Genomic DNA, 17,989 nt, shown 5'->3' on the forward strand with positions numbered 1-17,989 from the left:
CAGAAGTGTTCAGACCCTGAGAGGTTTCAGGATATTTCACTTTCTTGAGTTGCAGTCTCCTGTTGGCCTGCTCCTTCCTAAGCAGAGTTTTCTCCTTATATACAAAAGCAAAGCATGTCCTGGCTAAATGTTGTGGACTGGAGGTAGCTATTGAATTGGGCAGTTAAGAGAATATTGCAGATTCTTGTCTGGAAATGGCACAAAAGATGATGAACTCTAAGCTAGCTATGGAAGAAATTAGAGCCAGACAGAGAATATGAATTGAAAGAAAAGGAAGTGATGGAGATTCTGGAAGTTGCCTTAAGGTGCAGAAAGACATTTGATAAGAATGATAGAGTACATGATAGAATTAGACTGAAGGGCAATTGAAGTTAGAAAGTGACTATTAGTATATTATAATTACTAATAAGTATAGCAGTCTCAGGGTGGCTGTGGGAGTGACTATTGAAGTGAAATGGAGATGATGGTCCTGGAGGTGGAAGCATTTTGAAACAACCGTAACAGTGGAACATTGGATGGGTCTTATGAGCAGATGCTGAAGTTGTCCAATGATAAACCTCCAGGTGGATAGGGAGGCTGTGATCTAGGAGCCTTAGTCTCATTTAACATAGGGACAGAATCAAGAGGCTGACAGTGACAGCAGTCAGAAGCAGGGGAGACATGTGTCATTGTATCTCCATCAGTAGGTGGCATAAACCTCAGAGGAACAGGGTTTTTTGCCTTCAACTGGAGGAATACTTGTCTTGAAATGATAATGAGGAGGCCCGAGAATAATGACAGTTATCACCTTCCCCAGCCCGCCTGAAGCATACACACATGGCAACTCCTACCTTTCAATAAAGTTTTTGGGAAAATAAAGTTGATTTTAGTTGATAGGTAAATAGTATTAATAACAATGTCTGTACTTCTAAGCATTTAGTCCATTCAATAAGCCTATAAAATAGGTGTTAAAACTTCCCTTTTTTTTGAGATAACATGTCACTCTGTTGCCCAGGCTGGAGTGCAGTGGCACAATCACAGTTCACTTCAGCCTCAGCCTCCAGGCTCAAGGGATCTTCCCATCTCAGCCAGCCTCCTGAGTAGCTGGGCCTACAAGTACACACCACCATACCCAGCTAATTTTTATTTTATGTTTTTGTTGAGATAGGGTTTCACTATTTTGCCCAGGCTGGTTTCAAACTCCTAGTCTCAAGTGATCCTCCCACCTCAGCCTCCCAAAGTGCTGGGATTACAGGTGTGAGTCACCGCACCCAGCCTAAAATTTCCATATTTAAAATGAGAAAATTGAGACTCAGGATGTTACATGGCAAAACTAGAGTTTGGATTATGATCTATATATCACCGAAGGCTTTGTTTCATTGCAAATGGTTAAAAGTATAGGTTCCAAAGCTGTAAGTTTCCTTGTCTTCGAACTAGGAATATAAAGTAGGTAACGTGTTTAATAATACAGTGCGAGGCCATAGTAAGTACTCAATAAATATAAGTTGCTATTATAATTATTGTTATTGAGTTATTATTATTTAGTTACAGCTCACTGCAGTATTATGTACCTTCTCAGCCACATGTATCAGCAAGATCTTTTCATCCCAGTCAACAATAGATTATTAGATGCGTGATGGCTTGCAGTTTTCTAACCTATTGCCCGTCTGATGCTTTTAGCAAGAAGCTTGCCATTTTCACTTTTAGAAAACCCGTAAGAAGCAAGTCAAACTCATGTAGATGTGATGAATACTTGCTCCCTATTCATGTTTGGATCCAGCCCCTTTTTAGCCAGTTCATATATTAGGACCCCACCTCAGAATATTACAACAGAGGTTGATGGCTTTACCTAGTATAAAACCACTCCCCTGTTATGTATTTGTCCATGACTGAATTGGAATGAAACTTTACCTTGCTGGGAAAACACTGTGGTGTATTCTCTGTTGGAGTATGCGACCAAAACCCTAATAGAATGTACTGTGGGGAATAAGGAGTAACTTGTCAACTGAGAGTTAATCAGAAAACCACATGTGCACAAAACCAGCAGATTGCAGAACTGGCAAAGATTTTAGAGGTAATTTACTCCAACCCCCTCATTCTACTGATAAAGAAAGTGAGTCCCAGGGAAGGGAAGGGTCTTGCTCGGGGTCATACAGCTGGCAGTAATTTGGTTTGTTTCAATAATTAATATGAACAGTCTTTCTATACATCAGTGAATCCACCTTCCTGCCTTTGTAAGCACAATATAATGACCATAATTGAATTTGTCTTTGACAGTGAAGAAAGCAGACTTTTAGGGTTTTACAGGGCCCCAAAGTCATCAGAAGAAGATAAATTGTCAGGAACTAAAGCTGGAGATCTGTGATCCTCTTAAGGAATGGGCCTGGTCTTATTCATGAGTTAAAGCAAGTTTTCAAATCCCGGCTTAGTCATTTACTAACTTAAGCAAGTACTTAACCTCTCTGAGCCTTTATTTCCTTATTGTAAATTTAGATAATAAGACCTTCCTCAGAAACTGTGAGAATCAAGTGAGGCAAGATATATATACCAGTACCTTGCATAAAACAGGTACCTTGCACATTTCAGTAAATGTGCATTTTCACCTTACATTTAACCAATGCCCTTCTAAAAGCTAGGGATACCTTAAAGAAAGGAAAGCCATGGACTCTGCTTTCATGGAGCTTAGATTCAGAAGGGAGAAGAGCAGAGGTGAGGACCACAGAGAATTAGGTAGACAATAAACAAATAATATAATTTCAGGTGATGATGTGCTATCAAGGGTTATGAGGAAAAGAAAATGAATTGATATTATAATGTTTAGGAGAGTGCACTGCTTCTGCCAAGAGTGGCCAAGGGCAGTCTTTTCAAGATTATGTTTGAAGAGAAGCTACATCGTGGAAAAGGCCAGACAGAGATCCTGGAGAAGACCGTTCCTGAAAGAGGCAGAAAGGCTTTGGGCAGGTGCAAGGTTGGCATGTTCAGTCAGCAGCAAGATGGCCGATGTGTTCCCAGCATGGCTAGCCCAATAGGCAGGGCATGAGATGAGGCTGGAGACGTTGGCACAAACTCCATCTTGAAGTTCTAGCCCACCCTATGAAATTTGAGTTATATTCAAAAAGCAATGGAACCCTGTTGCAAGGATGTGTTAAAAAATAAATGTTGGTCTTTGTCCCTAGTTCCTGGCACACAGCTTCCAAAACTCTTGGAATCTCTAGAGTGATTTGTGTCGTTGTGTATGTTAATGAGATGACTGAGGTTGAGAGCCCTTCCATAGCACCAGGATGGGGGCTGGTCACCAGAAAGACCAAGGCATGATTAGAGGATTAAACTTTCAGCCTCTTCCCTGACCTTCCAGAATAAGAAAGGGGCTAGAGATTGAGTCAGTCACCAATGGCCAATGATTTACTCAATTATATCCAAGTAATGAAACCTTCATAAAAACCCCGAACTAATGGGGTTTAGATAGCTTCTGACTGGTGAACACACGGAGGTGTCGAGAGGATGGCATGCCTGGAGGAAGCATGGAAGCTCACTGCACCACTGCACCTCTCTCCAGTCACACCTTGCTCTGTGCATCTCTTCCGTTTGGCTATTCCTGAATTGTATCCTTTATAATAAACTGGTAATAGTAAGTCAGCCATTGTCTTGAACTCCATGGGCCCATTCTAGCAAATTATCAAGCCTTGGAGGGTAGAGTTTGTGGAAACCTCCAGTTTGCAGTCAGCTGGTCAAAGTACAGGAGACCCAGGACTTGTGACTGACATCTGAAGTATGAGCAGTCTTGCTGGACTGAGCCCCGAAGCTGTGGGGTCTGACACCAACTACCTGGGGTTAGTGTCAGAATTGAATTGAATTGTAAGTCATGCAGTTGGTGACTGGAGAGTTGAAGAATTGGTTAGTGTGAGGAAAAAACCCACACATTTGGTGTCAGGAGTGTTGTAGGTAAAACAGCCCAGAGATACAAACTCATTCATTGATTCACTTAACAAATAATTATAGATTACGTATGTTGGCCAGGCCCAGTTCTTGGTGTGGTACATGAATCCAATAAAAACCCCTGGCCACATGAAGCTTGCATGCTAATGGGATTATAAATCGTAAAGTTTATGGAGCATTTACTATGTGCTGGCATTGTTCAAGTATTTTACCTCCAATAACTCACGTGCTTCTCATAGCAGTCCTATGAAAGACATGCTTTTATCCCCATTTTCAGACAAGGCAACAGGCATGAAGAAATTAAGTAATTTGTCCATAATTATACAGCTAGTGAAAGCAAAAATCCAGTTTCAAATTCTGAAATCTGTTATAATCTGTCTGTTATTTTAATCACTGCACTATATTTTCTCTCTTTCTGAAAAATCACCCAGACTAGTCCTGATGGCTGTAAGGGAAACCAAAGTGGGAAGTCAAGAGGCCCATTAGGTCACAGAGTGAGATACTGGAATTTTCATCAACAACTATGTAAATAGTATTATTCTCACTTAATAAATGGGAAAACAGAGCCTTGGTTTACGCATCTGATAAGTAGCAGAGCCTGGATCCAACCCCAAGCCAAACTGGGTTTTACCTCTAAAACCTAGTATCTTTCTGCTAATGTCTCCATTTCCTACAGAATTAGAAAGCTTCCATTCCTCCCTTTCTTTATGACCAAGAAACTAATTTGAGGTATGTTTTAGAGTCAAAATTAGAGAACTGAGCATCTAAAAATTTTGTTTTCGCTTGGTAGGCATTTTTATAATTGAAAATAAAGCGAAATATAAATTTACTGACATGCACTTTTGTTTTCTCATTTTCTTGTTTCTTTTGCAAACTTTAAATTGAGATATAGTACACATAAAGTGAAATACACAGATATTAAATGTACAGTTTGATGAAGTTTGATAAAGTATACACCCATATAGTCAATACTCCAAAGATATGTAAATGTATGTAGTGTAATTAAAATTATAAATGAGGTGCCAGTTTTCATCTCATGATTAATGATAAAGACCTCTCCTACTCTCTTTTCTCTCATCTCTTCCTGCTTCTCAATTGATATTTTTGTCTCCAGTTCATGGGGGTTACACAGAATACCAGGTGCAAAAGATGACTGTGTCAAAAAGAAAAGAAAGCAAAATAAATAGAAGAACAACTAGCCATTTCTTAATGCTTGTTGAAGCAAAGTCACATTGATATATTTTCTGTTTTTCTATGGAGGGGTCATGTGCCTCAGCCCACACATTAGCATGTGAACTTGTTGTTCCAGTAAAATGAGTCAGAGTTTCTCAGGAAGACAGATTCCTGTATTTTAGAGCTATGTGTCAGCATCTGTGAAAAAGGTACAATGTGCTGTATTGATGCATCTCACCAATACACACAGTCTTCTCACTCTAGGTGATCACACCTGCTAATAAGAGGCAGAAGTAGGATTTGAACTCGAGCCTAGGGCACTCAAGAATCAGGATGTTTTCATGACAGGGAGAATGATATCACTGTGTCAAAATGTAAGGTTTGCATGACCTGGAGTAGGAACTTGGCTTGAATTCTGGCTTTATGACCTTGGGAAAATTATTTATATTTTCTCTATTTTTAGTTCCTTTACTCAGAAAATGAGGATAGATCGTATGTGTCCTAAAGTCATTTTAAGGGTTCAAAAGGTTATTTACTTAAAATAATTAGCACAGCACAGAGCACAAAGCTTAAACCAGTAATATGGCAATGGCAGTGGCAGTTGGCCACTAAGTCAACAGACACAACAGTGTTTTTGAACCATATACCCCATCCGTTAAGATAAATTTTGAGTATGCATCCTCAGTACATGAAAACTTATTTATGAAAAAGCATGATATGCTATACTGTGTTCATACATTATTTACTCTATAAAACAAGTGAAATGTAGCTAAACCAAAGTATTTCCAGTATGTTTACTTATCATGATGGCTTCTTGCTAATATTAGCAACATGTAAATGTACACTATATGTCTATGACCAGGTGTGTTTTTAATAATTTTTAAATGATTTTTGATGATTTTTCAATGATTTTGTATGTGCCTATGTGTCCAAATCTCAAACAATCTTTTGATAATTTTGATTTTCTTCCAAATTCTTATCTTATCTGGCTGTCTTCATTGTTTCTATCTTACAATGTAAGAAGATAGTACCGAGTAAAAACATCACCATTTTCTTGTTTGCTTGAATCTGAATGGTGAACTGATGATCACTATCACCATCATTTGCAAACCATTGACTGAATCTTTTTTAGCTACTTGCCCATTTTGTGAGGGTTAGCTTAAATAAAACTAGTTAATACCTATTAATCACCAACCTGGAACATGCAAATGACAACATGTAGCAATCCTGGAAGCTGAGGACATATAAGGTAGTTCCATAGGGTCATCCCGTTGCAGAGCTCCCACTCTCCTCACAAGAACCTCACACATCTTACGTGACTCATGACTGACTGGTGTGTGGCCAAACTGATAAATTGTCTAGTGACAATCCATGTATTAAATGCTGGTAAAGCGTAATTAATTTCTTAAGACTAAAAAAAATCATAAAATGGCGCTTCCAGTATTTTCTTCTGGAATCTTAATGAGAATTCCCTGGAGTATATGGATGCCACTTAAGAAAAACCACATGTTCTCACTTATAGGTGGGTGTTGAACAGTGAGAATACATGGACACAGGGAGGGGAGCATCACACACTGTGGTCCATTGGGAGGGAATAGGGGAGGGACAGTGAGGGGTAAGGAGGTTGGGGAGGGATAACATGGGAAGAAATGCCAGATGTAGGTGATGGAGGGATGGAGGCAGCAAACCACATTGCCATGTATGTACCTATGCAACAATCCTGCATGATCTGCTCATGTACCACAGAACCTAAAGTGCAATAAGATATATAGATAGATAGATAGATAGATAGATATGAAAAAAAAAGAGAAACACTGTCATCACTTTTTCCTTTGGCAACTCTGCAAAAAACTAACCAAGCACCTGTAGGTGCTAGGACTGTGCTAGATGTTAGGCCTACAGTGAAGTGATTCCTGCCTTCTGGGAGTTTATATATAGCTTGTTTCCACCACACTAGGTTCTGCTTCATTCTCCCCTGTAGATGGTGACTCTGGAATTGCCCAGTTTGCAGTACCCTATGGTAACTTGGGCTAGACTACTTGACAGTCTTCCCCCAAAAGTCTTAAGGCCATTGTTCCCCTTCCTCAGGGTAGGGGAGAAGGTACCAGATCCCCTGCTCCCAAAATTGCCAGCAGCAGTAAGTTTGCCACTCATGGAATCCACATCTTCTCCAAGGGTACTGAAGAGCCTGTTCCTTCCTTTAATCTCATTTCCAGCGTGGCCTACAGCCCTTTGGTAGCTCCCAAGCCAGGCCATTACACATGAGAATGAGGTGTTCCCCTTGCCCATATGCAGGCCTGGCTATTGCCAGTGCTGCCACAAGAGACCTGGTGAGCAGTGTGTGCTGATTGGTATCTGGACCTCGACACACCAGGGAAGGGTCAAAGCCATGAATGCAGTCTTTCATGGCCATGGTACAGGGCCCCTATTTTTTCCTACAGAAACCCTTCACTTGCTTTCAGAAGTGATGATCAAATGTGAACTTTCATGGTTTATTTATAGCTCTGCCTTATAGAGAGAAAGAAAAGAAGTGATTAAAATGCTATTTTACAAAATATTTTGTTTTTAAAAAGCTTTCATTGTGTGGGCCAAAAGGAAAAAGAAAAGTCACTGTATTCATTGTGCTGTCTAGACTCTCAAACAAAGAGGGTAGCGTGCTGCAAATTAAGATTGTCCGGCTCCTGCCTGCTGACAAAAAGTATGAATTTGGAGGCCAACTTCAAATAAACCCTTTGGAACAGAAATATATTGTGGGGGTGACTATATTTAGCATGTGTCAGCATTTCCATAATAAATTCTTATTGTTATGTTGTGGTAATTTCCAGATTTACTGCAGCCAAGTGGGATCATGAGATTTCAGTTTTATGTTAATTATTTGGAGAAATTGGAAAACTCAGCAGTGCTATTTCTGATGACAGCACTGATTCTCAGGATATTCTCTATATTGTTTCAAGGACTCATAAATGAGCCCTGCCTTCCAGGAGAGGGGAAGGTGAGCCCAAGTCATTTTGACTGCCTTTGTAAGCATAACTTTAAAAATATGATACATTACATGTTTTCCCTACAAATATAAAATTAACATATGCCACTGTAGAAAATTTAGAAAACATAATAAGCAACTTGACAAGAAAAAAAACTGTCACCCATGCTATCCAACCTGTTAACATTTAAATATATATTGATCCAATCTTTATTATGCATATATAACTTGTTTTTAACAAGTTATATAAAGCAAACAAAAAATTATGTAGCAGAAATGCAATTCTTAGGATGAAATAAAAAATTATAACTTTATTTTCTATTCTCATTATCCCTTTACATTTGTGTAGTAGAGCCAGTTTTTCCCTGCCCTGGTTAAAAATTCTGGTTGTTCCGTCACTTTTTTAGATAAATATAAAGTCACTTAAATAATACAAACTTTGTGGTCCCTTTAAGTTGTGAGACATAGCCAAAATTCAGACATTCAAGTATCAAAGAATATGTAAAGGCAAAGGTAAGACGTTTCCCAGTTCTTCCAGCTAGGGTGTGGCAGAAATGAGACATATTCCTAATCAGATTCCTCTTTCTTCTTCATTCACTTTCTCGCCAACGTACTAGCTTTTTTTTTTTTTGTTCCTCTGAGGTGGTTAGAGAGTAGAAGGGAAGAAAAGTTAAGGGTGTAGGAAAGTTCTTACCTCATCAGTACTGTCATAATGGGCTTCATGCTCTCTTAGCCTCATAGGTGTTTACAGCTAGCTCTGATTCTCATAAGGCACATCATAGATTTTTGGGGAGACCCTCTGCCTCTGAAAACCTCTCACCTGAAATTTTCTTGTCTTGGTTAACATGTCTCTATTCTCATAGGTTGCTTACTCTTAATTTCTCAGGACTCCTTATCCTTTTTGTTTGTTTGTTTGTTTGTTTTTTGTTTTTTGTTTTGTTTTGAGATTGAGTCTTGCTCTGTCGCCCAGGCTGGAGTGCTAGAGTGCAGTGGGTGCAATCTGCGCTCACTGCAACCTCTGCCTCCCAGGTTCAGGCAATTCTTATGCCTCGGCCTTCCAAGTAGCTGGGACTACAGGCACATGCCACTATACTCAGCTAATAATGTATTTTTAGTAGAGATAGGCTTTTCATCATGTTGGCTAGGCTGGTCTCGAACTCCTGGCCTCAAGTGATCCACCCACCTTGGCCTCCCAAAGTACTGGGATTAAACATGTGAACGACGGCGTCCAGCTCAACCTTAAGCTTCTTTATGGAGAGTCTGCCACCTCATTAGGCGGCCATGTTGGACAGGATCTAAGAAACCCTGCCAGCTCTCTCACACATGGGCCACTTGGGGTCTATGAGAAACCTTTGCCTTTGAGATCTGGACAGATTCTGGCAGTGCTGGTTGATTCCAGGGTACTTCTCCTTCACTTCTACACTGCTGCTGCCAGCCAGTCTTTCTTCTAGATAGGAGTCACACACAGGCCAGCGTGTGCTACAACCTCAGGGACATGCAGCAGATTCTCTTGTGGTCTGTGTCCTCTTGACTCCTGAAGGGAGAGGCTCCCTTCATACTTCACCCTGGAAGGAGCCTTGACAGACAATAAACCAGCAGCTCTTTCCTAAAAATCCATCTCTGTCTGACCTTCCATGTGGATGAAAGGTTTGAGTTGATTAATGGGTCCTCAGGCACACTTCTTGCACATTCTTCAGGGTGGTCTGTTTCCAGTTCACTTTGGTATCTTATATCTGTCATCTTTAAATCTCAGCCAAAACTTCCATTTTAACATTCTGTCACGTGTATTATCCTTAAGTTCATTCATTCCGTAGGCATTCCCTGAGTGCATACGATATGCCAGATGCAGAGTTTGGCAGTGAAAATAATTATAACAATTCCTGCTTTAAGGAGCTCACAGTCTAGTTGGGGAGGCTGATCTGTTAACAAAAAAATATGGTGCCATGTCATAAACGCTATGATAGACGGAAGCACAAGTTGCTGTTGGAGCACGTAACTCAATATAGGTGGGAGGCAGGCAGTTAGGGATGAGTCAGAAAAAAATCTCAGAAGAGCTGATACCTGAGCTAAGTTTAACATTTAAATCTGTACTTTTTGAGAAACAGCATAACCTCTTTTTAAACCACTGAAATCTCTCTTGCTGGTGTTTGCTTCTCAATTTATTTTTAAAACAAGCAAAGGTAATGTGGAGAAAGGAAGGAAGAATTCCCTGATGTCTTCCATTTGTGTGCACATCTGTTGTAGTGGGAAGGAAAATAACATTTATGGAGTACCTTCTATAATAGAAGTTTCCTGGATCCCACCCATGAAGGCGATCCTGGAATGTTGTCTCAAGTCTGGGGCCAAAGCACAGCTAGGAGGAGCATTCCCTGAGGGCAGTTTCAAGATTCAGAGCTGGTGATAGAAGGCAAGGTCTTCACTAAAGCACAGCAGAGCACAACTCAAGGAAGAGACAAGAAGCACAAAATAAGAATGAGTGACACAGTTGATGATGAAGATTGTTGAGACCATCACAACAATACCTGGGCTTGCTCTAAGGGAATCAGGACTTTGTATATGAAGGAAAATGTTCTGGGGTAAGCAGAGCTCTTAAAATAGCCCTGCTAGGGAGGCTGAGACAGTGGATCACCTGAGGTCAGGAGTTTGAGACCAGCCTGATCAACATGGTGAAACCTCGTCTCTACTAAATACAAAAAATTAGCTGAGTGTGGTGGTGCATGCCTGCAGTCCCAGCTACTTGGGAGGCTGAGGTAGGAGAATTGCTTGAACCTGGGCAGAGATTGCATTGAGCCCAGATTGCACCATTGCACTTCAGGTTGGGCAACAAGAGCAAAACTCTGTCTTTATATATATATATATATATCCCTGCTAAGTGAAATGGCAGCAGCTTCACTAAGATGTGTTTGACAGTTTGGCCTTTCACAAAATGACTTCAGACAGCCCTTTTAGTTTTTGTCTTTCTCCATGGTTTCCTTGTCAGTAATTTTTCATCATTTAAAAAATCTCCTCCCTACTTTAGGCTGCCATTTCTTTCTGCTCTCAGTATGTTGGCTACTCTTAGCATCTCTGGTCCCCTAATCAGCACATTCAAATCCATTGAGACCTAGGAAGCAAGATGACTAGTTCAGAATGAACATGCCATCCTTGTGGAAGAGTCTGCAAAGCAACCTAGCAGGAGTGGAAATTCGTGTAAGCTAGCGGCTGAAAGAATCATCAGGTTACCTAACGCTCGAATAACTATGGGAAGAAGTTTATCCACTTCTAGTGTAGTATTTATCACACTCTAGTTTGATCACAGTAAATGCCTTTTCCACTCTATGGTGAGCTCCTTGATGAAAGGCCCGTGCAATCTTCCTCTCTGTATTCCATGTAGATTGAGTGTTATGCTTGGCACACGAAAGGGACTCAATATGTTTTATGAGTATTCCAGGTATCAGGATTCACTAGTAAACAGACAAGTCCTTGCCCTGTGTAGCTTACATTCTGGTTAGGGGCAAGGAGTGGAGAAGGCAGATAATGAACACATAAACCAGTAAATATTCAAAGCAGCAGAAGGAAATCAGTGGCATGCAAATCAGTCAGTCAGTTACAGTAAGGCGGCAAAGATAGTCAGGGAGACTTGGAAGGGTTTTGAAGATAACCAGGGGTTCTCATATTCTGTATGGTATACAGCTTTTTAAATGTTTTTTCCTCCCCTCCTAGTATGTGAGTTTCTCCAGGATAGAGTATGTTGTATGCAAATCTGTATCCCTAGCAGAGTGTCTGGTACTTTATAAGTGATTAGTAAATGTATTGAATAAGAAGCTGTATACCTGTGACCCCAGAATGACTGCATCCTTAACAACAGGAATTCAGTAGCCATTCCTAAGACTGTTCTGTAGAGCTTTGTCATGCTGTTGCTTGTAATCTTTCCTAGCCAGGTCTGTTGGACTCCAAAGTTCGGGTTCACTGCATTCTCTTTAGCTTTCTTGTAACCTTAACAGCCTGAGGAGATTGCTTAAGCAAGGAAACCTTACTCTTCTGCTCATGGGAACCAGCACCATCCCTGGTTAATCTTGATGCTGCACACACTATACCACATCTACCCAGATGCTGTAACATGTCATCTGCCCTGAGTGCCCCATTGTGAAGAAAAGAATGTCCTGAAGTCACATTCCAGAACTCAGATCACTTAGACTCAGCCCAGAGGTCTCAGTATGTACTCACAATTTCAGAGATTGCTGGAAAAAGGAGCTGAAGCTGAATTGAAAAGGTCTTAAATATTTTATCCTCAGGTACAGGTGCAAAGTGAGTTTCATTCAGTGATTGTTATCCTTAGATAAGTAGACAGTGTACTCAGTGGCTGGTTTTGTTCCCCTTCCTCTGCCCTGTGTCCAGGTAGTGAGGAGGGGAAGTAATTCTTCCCACTGACTCCTGGAGGCAGTCACAGAACGGCTTTGACTTCCGGGTTGTTTATGCCCCAGAGGCCTCAATACACAAGTATTTAGTAAGCCCAGGATGTGTGGTCATAGTTGAAACTTCAGATGTTCACTGTGTTTTATTCTTATCACCAGAGAAAAATAAATTGAAAAAAAAATGGACTAACCAAATATCTTAAAGGAAAGCAAATTCTCATTAGAATGTTTTGCCTGTGACAAGCCTCCTTTTGGACTTCGCTTTCCCACTCAGCTGTCTCTGTTGTTTTCCATTTAACAGGAAGCAATGGCAAAAATGAGCAAAGTTGGGAAAGTTGTGTTCCCGAGACAAGAAGATAAAAAGTAAGTGTGTATTTTTTTATATATATACAGTGCTAAGGAGTTAAGAACATACATACATACAGGCAACTATAGATCTGGAATAAACTTATGTGGTCAGCTAATTCAGTCCTTCAATTTAATGGTGAAGAAAACTAAGTTCCAGGGCGGTAACGTCACCTTCACCTATCTAAGACTGCAGAACTATGTAGGGCTAGAGCTGGGGATCAAATGTAAGTTTCTGAACTCTCAGACCAATGTTCTGTTTCCTAGGTCATTGGCAGCAAATCTTCTCTTCTCTGCTCTAAAGTAGGAATCTCATACATCTCCATCAAGGGACCCAGTAGCATCTGCTCATTCTTTTACCCTTTGTATCAGTTAGCATCAAGGGATAAAAAAAATTATATTGGTCAGTATTTTAATCCCAACTCAAAAAAATATTAATTGATGTAACTCCTGCTATATTCAAGGCATTATGCTGGGCTCCAGGCAGGTGTTACAGGGGAATACAACATAATCTGATTTATGTACATAGATTATTTTAGAACAAAGGGATAAGTTCCACAGTTGAAGTATTGCCAGGTGACAGAGTAGCTCAAGGAAGAAAGGGATGGGACCCTGTAGGGATGAGAGTACACTTCTGGGAGGAGGTTAAGTCTAAGCTATAACTTTAAGCGCTTGTAAGAAATTCGTAGACAGGCCAAAGCAGGAAAGAACATTAGTAGTAGAAGAAACGTGTAGTTATAAAAGTGGGAGCAGCATAGTAATATTCTGGTTACGATAAACAACTTCTAATTCAAAAACACCGAGTATGAGATGGGGAATGGCAGGAAGTAGGACTGAGGAAGGATAGAATTGGGGAGGGGGTGTTTCATAAATACCTTGGAGGCCATACCAAAGACCTCCAACCTCATCCTATAGGCAAAACAGAGATGCTGAATTCTAAGCAGTAGTGAGACCTGGTCAGTTGCAGATCAGAAAGATCCCTCTTAGGGGATCCAGTACAGGGGGCTCAGGGTAGAAATAGAGGGCCCAGATAGTAGGCTTTTTCAATAATCCAGGATAAAGATATAAAAGACCTCTATTAATGCACTGGTAGTGAGTTTGAAGAGGACGGGGCCGTTGTGGAAGTGCCTTTATAATTTTAGGGAAGTATTTGAGGTTAAGACCTAAAAGCAAATTCCACCTAACATGACGAACAGACAAAGGTGCAGATCCCACTGAAGCTGGATCAGTATTTAACAGAATTGGAAATGTCCATGGAAGAGCAATCCACTTTATTTTCATTTCCCTCATCTCCACATAGAGTCAGGGTGCTAACCCTCCAAATATAAACCCTTCTCTAAATGCCATGGTCAAAGTTGCAGGCCTTGCATGGGGGAGCTCCATGTAGGAAGATGGAGAGATCTGAGTTACCACTGGCAGTGGGAGCTATGGGCTGCTGTCCCTGTTTCTCTTCCCTGAAGGCAGCTGGAGCATCCCTCTTTTCGTGAAATTAGAAAGATTGTCTTTCCCCATCTCTTCCATGACCCTCCCAAGACTTTTTAGGGATGTTTTTAAGCTCTCACTGTAAACTCCACGTGTTCCTTTAGAAGAGAGTCCTTGGCTTCTTGCTGGCAGCTGGCAGCTGTTCTGGGAAGGAGGTGGCACACACGGTGCTATACCACCATCTTCAGGCAGCCCAGAGATTTGCAAGGCGACAGGAGGAGCCAGTTTCCTTCTGAGTCACTCATCTCATTGCTCACACTGTTAATGATGTGGGACACTTACTTAGGCCTCTGCCACACAGAAGCAATGGACTGAGTTGAGGCAAATTTGGAAGAGAGGGGATTCAACTGATTTTAAAATTACAATCACAGAGAGCATAATTTAGTAATTACAGTTTACTGAGTAAATGTTTAGGACGACCCCGAATCTCATCATTATGCCCAATCCAAATTTATATGTGGCTCTGGAAGAGTCACTTAAAAGTGATTTGAAAAATTTGGTGCATTGAAAGATACTATCAACAGGCTAACAAGGCAACTCACAGAATGGGAGAAAATATTTGCATATCATACATCCAATAAGGGTTTGATATCCAGAATATATAAATGTATAAAGAACCCCTAAAACTCAACAACAACAAAAAAGCAAAAACAACCCAATTCAAAAATGGGCAAAGGACTTGAATGGCTATTTCTCCACAGATCTGTAAATGACCAATAAGCATGTGATAGGGTACTCAGTATCAGTATTAGGAAAATAAAAACTACGATGAGATACTACCTCACACCCATTAGGTTGGCTACTATTTTAAAATAGAAAACAACAAATGTTGGCAAGGATGTGGAGAAGTTGGAACCTTTGTGCATAGTTGGTGAGGATAAAAAATAGTATAGCTGCTGCAGAAAACAGTATGGCCATTCTTCAAGAAATTAAAAATAGAATTAACATGTGATTCAGGAATTGCACTTCTGGGTATATACCCAAAATAACTGAAGGTAGGGTGTGGAAGAGATATTTCTACATTCATGTTCACAGCGACATTATTCATAATAGCTAAAATCATGAGAGCAGCCTAAGTGTTCATTGGTAGATGAACATATAAACAAAGAATGACACGTGCATACAATGGAATACTATTCAGCCTTACACAGAAGCAATTTCTGACATGCCACATATCAGTGAACCTTGAGGATATTATTCTAAGTGAAATAAGATAACAACAAAAAGACAAATACTGTATGATTTCGCTTACGTAAAGAGTAAGGCCAGTGAACAAAGTTGCAGCAAAGTTGTCAGTATTAACATTGTAAATCTTCAAGTATAGATGAAAGAGTGCTAACCTTAGCTCCCTTCTAGAAATTTTGAGATTCTAAAGTCAAGAAATCCATCTCATGTAATGAAAGAATTGCTTACCATTATGTTGTCATGGAACATCATTAGTAGGAGCAAATGGTTTCTAAAATAATTCTACCATGAATAAATTTAGAAGCTCATAGAGTAGGTTTTAGTAGTACCTACATATAGCTATATTAATGATAATACTAAAATTATCTAAAAATTAATGACTAGCACTTATATTACTTATTTTGAGTCAGGTACTATTCCAAATGCTTTTCATATATTTCCACATTTAGTTCACACAACAGCTCTGCTGAAGTAGATCCCATAATTATTTCCATTTACAGGTGGAGGAATTTAGACAGAAATAGATTAAGGAACATATCCAAAGTCACACAGCTAATATTGGGCCACATTGAGATTTCAACCCAGGCTTCAGAGTTCACCTCTTAACCCGTGCTTGGCCCCATCACAACTGCTGCATTACCAAAATGTTTACGGTATAATAAACATTGGGGAGGGAACTCCTATTAACATAACTATGTATGACAAGTAAAGTCCCATGTGTATCCAGGTTTACTCTTACAACCTCTCTCCCCCAATACACAACTTTGCACCAAAGTTCCATTATAAGGACTCCTTTTCGGAGCACCCCAGAATTGACCAAGACATGCTAAACTGGCTTCTTCATCCCCTCGCCCCATGTCAGCTTCCCAACCAAGAGGAATAAGGACTAAGTTGCAAGGCTACAAGTATAATTTGTCTCGGTTCCAATTACTCCTTTCAGGATTATGATGTCAGAGCAGCTTCAGCTATTCTGCTATCTGATTCATGGCTAATACCAGTTCTAACAGGCCTTACCCGAAGAGTCAGCCAGAGAGGACAGGGAGAGCAAGGGCCGCTATGTGATGCCTAGAAGGCCGAGCACAGCTCTAGAGAAGGCATTAGCCGCATTCCCATGTGGCTTTACTCCTGGGTAAAGCAGTCACAGGGGAAACCTAGATGTGGAATCTGCAAAAGGGCAATTAAAATGTTCAGTCTCGTCCTTTGTCAGGCTGTGATTTTAGGCCAGTCATCAAATCTGGAGCTAGTTATATAGCTAGAAATATTTACTGAAGCTGGCAATGTGAAAGAATCTCCATTAAGCCCAGGCCTTTTTATATGTACAGTAGAAGCTTTGAAGTCAGACAGACATGAGTTTGAATTCCAGTTCTGCCTGTTTTTGGCTATACTACTTTGTATATGCCTCTCATTTAGAAATTTTCTTTTTTTTTTTTTTCTTTTCTTGAGATAGAGTCTCATTCTTTCACCCAGGCTGAAGTGAAGTGGTACCCTCTCTGCTCACTGAAACCTTGCCCTCCTGGGTTCAAGCAATTCTTTTACCTCAGCCTCCTGAGTAGCTGGGATTACAGGCATCCTCCACCATACCTGGCTAATTTTTGTGTTTTTAGTAGAGATGGGATTTAAATGCTATTTCTAAAATGGAGATAATAAAACTTCAAGCAGTTTACATATAATTGGTCTGAAGCATGCTAATTCATTGCCCAGGATGCTGTAAGCATTCAGAATCTAGGTGATATATTCCCATTCTTCTAAATCTACAGAGAAGCCATGTGGCAGTTTTGTCTTGAGATCATTCAACATATTTATGTTTCTCCCACAGATACTATGATAAGAAATATCAAGTATTCCTGAAGCTGGTTGAACACCAGATGGAGTATTTGGCGATCATGAATGACGACTGAATGGGGCTTGCAGGTGCTGATACCAGAAGGTCCTGTGCCATTGCATTAGAGACCTCTGTCATTTCATCTATGTTCAAGACCCTTGAGGTATTGCCTCATCTTTTCTCTATTGCCTTTTAATAAAGAAAACAAACATGTGCAACCAGAATTAGAGTCTTCCATTTCAAAATACCACTGTTATTTAGTTCCAGTTTCCATACAGGTGCCATCATAGTAACAGAAGTTTCAAATAGGGTCATAGGATCTCATGTGAGATGAGACCTTGGGGACCATTCAATCCAGGGGAGGCTTGCACTTTTTGTTCAATTAAATGTCAGCTATTAAATGAAAAACTTACATTGCTTTAGGTAGGACATCTAATGTTTATTTGACTTCTTTTATGGCATTTTCCCCTCCTTTGCAGGATCTAGTCAGATACCACATTTATTTGCAGAATTGTCATTTTGCAATCATCATATTAAAGACAAGTATAGACAGGAATCCTCGATGGATCCAGGAGGGAATTTTGAAGGGTAACAGGATATATGCATCATCTTAAAATATCTCTTCAGAGTTTGTTGATTAGTTACAAGAGGAAAAAGAATGTTAAGTATACAGAGAAGAAACAAGACAACATC

General features: G+C 40.2%; 1 protein-coding gene across 10 annotated transcripts in view; it reads left to right on the forward strand.

Annotated features, from left to right (window-relative positions):
• The window catches only part of FGGY (FGGY carbohydrate kinase domain containing), a 429,730-nt gene extending 412,210 nt beyond the window's left edge, over positions 1–17,520 (forward strand). For all 10 annotated transcript variants that reach the window (XM_074380908.1, XM_074380904.1, XM_003921494.3 and 7 more), the window contains 2 exons: positions 12,764–12,825; positions 17,291–17,520. In XM_074380908.1, the coding sequence (XP_074237009.1) occupies positions 12,764–12,825; positions 17,291–17,372 (144 nt within the window). In that variant the 3' untranslated portion in view covers positions 17,373–17,520. The remainder of the gene's footprint in view (positions 1–12,763; positions 12,826–17,290) is intronic.
• Positions 17,521–17,989: the final 469 nt, after the last annotated feature.

This window comes from Saimiri boliviensis, chromosome 11 (assembly GCF_048565385.1).
Source record: "Saimiri boliviensis isolate mSaiBol1 chromosome 11, mSaiBol1.pri, whole genome shotgun sequence".
NCBI lineage: Eukaryota > Metazoa > Chordata > Mammalia > Primates > Cebidae > Saimiri > Saimiri boliviensis.